This window comes from Pinus tabuliformis, chromosome 4_1 (assembly GCF_031772625.1).
Source record: "Pinus tabuliformis cultivar Carrire ecotype Pingquan chromosome 4_1, CPIR1, whole genome shotgun sequence".
Lineage (NCBI taxonomy): Eukaryota > Viridiplantae > Streptophyta > Pinopsida > Pinales > Pinaceae > Pinus > Pinus tabuliformis.
Genome location: NC_142303.1, coordinates 292815495 through 292818871, shown reverse-complemented (window position 1 = coordinate 292818871; position 3377 = coordinate 292815495). Strand labels below are relative to the sequence as shown.

Sequence of the window (3377 nt, the reverse complement as noted above, 5' to 3'; positions counted from 1 at the left end):
GAATATTTTGAAAATATAAATATAAAAGATATTAATAAAATGATGAATTTTAAGTCATGGTTGAAATGGTGTTTTTGGTTAATATAATTTTAAGTAGAATTGTTACTTTTTATTGTTTAAAATGCATTTTTCTATGTATAAATGGATTCAGTGTTCTAAAAAACTAGTGAAACACTCTAACTCTACTACTTAAACAGCTTGAACTTATAATTTTTAAAAATCTCTTCCAAATTATAGACAAAATTAAAAAAATATTTAAAAAATGCCACTTACAATTTTAAAAAATATCTTTAAGATTTGAACAAAATTAAAAAAATATTTAGAAAAAAACCATTTTATCTATTAATTAAACCACCCATTCCAATAAATATGATGTGATTTAATACTCATAAATATGCATTGAAACTGATATATAAATTTATATAGATTTTTTTTGGTGTATAAGAATGTTATTTGAAAAAAGAAACTATTGAATTAACTTATATACATTAGTGTTTTTTGAAATATTCCAGAATTTATAATGGAATTAAGCTAAAATGCGTTATCCCATGCAAGGAAGCAACTGACCTCGGTTGGCATGCATTCATTCATGAGATGTGGAAACCAGAAGCAATTAGAATTTTCCAAAACCATGATTATGCCACACTGAGGTAAGGCATACAGTTAAACCCTATTAGAGGGTTCTTGGAATGAGAGACGGTCTGCGATATAGAGATATATTCAAGTATCAATGTTAGAATCTTGTCCTGTCACACAGAACACGGAGATCAAACACCTACCGCGTGATTTCTTTTGTTTATTAGGTCGGTTGCAGGGCATGGGCTCAGAGATTTGATTTTTTAAACTATAATAGGGGGAAGAGGTTTCTTAAGTAAGTTGAGATTCATTACCCCTTTCTCCTGCCATGGTCACTATGCAGATCTCAGGTTTGGTTGCAGGTATGGGTCCTGAAAATTTCTTTTTAATCATAATCAAATTAGGAGGAAACAGCTTCTCCGCCTTTCGGGTGAAGGGGGATTTTCTTTTTCCTTTTGCCGTGTTCTATAGGAAGTGAGAGATGTGACAAGACAAAACGTCATGTGGGCAGTGATAGTCACAGCGAAAATACAATATTAATTAAACTAAAACGAAACACTGGATGTTCTAATGAGAGTATCTTTGAATGGATCTGAATCATCTAATGTTGATTGGCATGCAGTATATGAAATATGGATAGATACAAAGTCAAGAAGGATTCTTGAGCTTTGAAAATTCTTCTAGTTTATGTTTAATGGAGGATCTATGTATGGAAATATTCCTATTGATAAAATAATTGTAGTTTCTCCATAGAGTTTGACTTTTAATGAAGTATAATAACTGTTTATTATTGCATAACTTTTCTGTATTTTCTCTAGATGATTTATTTATAGTCCAAGATTTATTTATAATCTCACTAGATAATTTATTTATAGTCCATGGATTGTAAGTTTTTTGCAAAGATTTTATTGTTTAAATGGCCCCACCATAAATCTGAGCTATAAATCTGATAGACTGCAAATCTGCAATTTCAATCTAACAAGAATCATTATAAACAACAGTGATTATCAGCCTCCATTTGATGACTTATTGTGTGCTGTGGAATAAATTTACAAAAATTGTTAAAATAGAGTTTTCCGTGACACTCACATATTTAGTTAAAACGTAAAACAAAGGGTAAAAAAAATACAAAAACGTCATCAAATTTTAATTTGACAAGCAAAAAGAATTTGAAATTCCAGCCCTGCATGCGATTCTCCAATATTCAAAAAATCAGCAATCAACATACGAATCTACTAATGCTGGCCCACCAATCAATCTACTAAATAACAAAAAATAATACATCGTTCTTGGTATTCGGGGAATCAACGATCGACATAAGAATCATAAGAATCTACTGACACTGTCCCACCAATCAATCTACTAAGTAACAAAGAATAATACACCTCGTTCTTGGTACATCACAACGTTTTCCAATTCACAAATTATTAATCAACCCAGAGTACATGATCTCGGACCGAAAGCTTCTGCTGGACGTGTATTTAGGCGCATGTCTTACAGCTTCTGGTGAAAAAAAAAGGAGAGTAATTGTCTAATTTGAAATTGAATCTAGGAGCGTTAATTTGGTCCTCCGCGAGAAGTAGCTGAATGTTCCTTTAGCATATTTTCTCGAAGTTCTGCTACATCAGTTACCCCAAAATGGTCTTCCGGTATATAGTAACCGGTTACAGGATCGGGCATCCAGGACCTCTGTCTATAACCTGAAGCAGCAGCTTTATCATCGCCTTGTCTTTGATCCGCCCGAATTGATCCCGCCGACAATCCTACTTTGCCTGCTACTACGCTGTATTCGCGCCTGCAACGGAAACAAAGGAAAGGTAATCAATGACCATAGTGCTAAATTAGAATGTATTTCCCAGATTTAAACTGAAATTAGAAGTTGAGTTTATATCATAATGATGGCGAGATATGTATTTTAGTCGCGTTGTAAAGGAAGCTTACATGGTCTGAAACGCTGGATCTGATCGCAAACCGAATACATGACTTCCAAATCGAGACAGAGCACCGGCAGCCACAGCCTTCAAATGGGGCAGAGATCTGGCCATTGAAAATAATGAGAAATGATAGGGGTACCAAGAAGTGTATCGCCAAATTCCCCCGATGATGTTAAGAATGGAAGGAGAGATGGGCAATTTAAGTAGGGCAAATCAAAGTTCGTTTAGGAAAGAACCAAGAAGATGCGAAGATAGGTGAATTCGGTGAGGCGTCTTTGAATTCTTAACTTCGCGTTGTCACATCCCATAGCGTGTAGGCTGCCCAGAAGGTCGGAGGAAACGCGCACGTTTTTGCCGAGAACATCACATCCGTGTACGCCGCCCTCAACATCACATCCGTAGCCGACCACTTTTTCGTAGAAGATCACGAGGAGTGAATCGTGTGCATCCATGGTGTGATTGAGGCTCAGGCAACCAATAAATCCCATGCTATTGGGTATTTAAGACTCTTAAGAGTACATTTGGTCAACCGAAATACATTTCTGCATTCGCATGGCCATGAACATGGCAAGCGATATTTAATGTGATTTTTCAGCATTGACGTGACATACTTTTCATCCATGAATGCTCACCATACCTCATACCTTTCATCCAAATATGGACCATGTCATGGATGCACATCACAATCCGGTTGAGAAATTCTCTACCCCACCATCAGACGGTCTGAACACTACGCTATACAATACCAGAAATATTACATACCCATTTAATGGCACCCTCGTTTGAATTTGAAAATCCACCCAAATGATATTTAAATTTCTATAATCGTGCTCAACCAATGTTTGACGGAAAGGTGCACTGCCTTAG

At 35.6% G+C, this 3377-nt stretch overlaps 1 protein-coding gene across 1 annotated transcript; it reads right to left on the bottom strand.

Annotated features, from left to right (window-relative positions):
* Positions 1-1965: 1965 nt before the first annotated feature.
* LOC149175423 (protein SENESCENCE-ASSOCIATED GENE 21, mitochondrial-like) lies at positions 1966-2797 on the bottom strand. The gene is made up of 2 exons (XM_089422820.1): positions 2518-2797; positions 1966-2371 (listed from the first exon to the last, which is right to left on the bottom strand). Exons 1-2 carry the CDS (start codon positions 2619-2621, stop codon positions 2134-2136), a joined length of 342 nt encoding a protein of 113 aa, XP_089278946.1. The 5' UTR covers positions 2622-2797; the 3' UTR covers positions 1966-2133.
* Between the last annotated feature and the right edge of the window lie 580 nt (positions 2798-3377).

Bases quoted from the DNA above. Each gene is read 5' to 3' on its own strand.
- LOC149175423 (XM_089422820.1), bottom strand. From the start codon at position 2,621: ATGGCCAGATCTCTGCCCCATTTGAAGGCTGTGGCTGCCGGTGCTCTG. The intron at 2,372-2,517 runs GTAAGCTTCCTT...TTTCCGTTGCAG, and splicing joins GATCCAGCGTTTCAGACCAT to GCGCGAATACAGCGTAGTAG.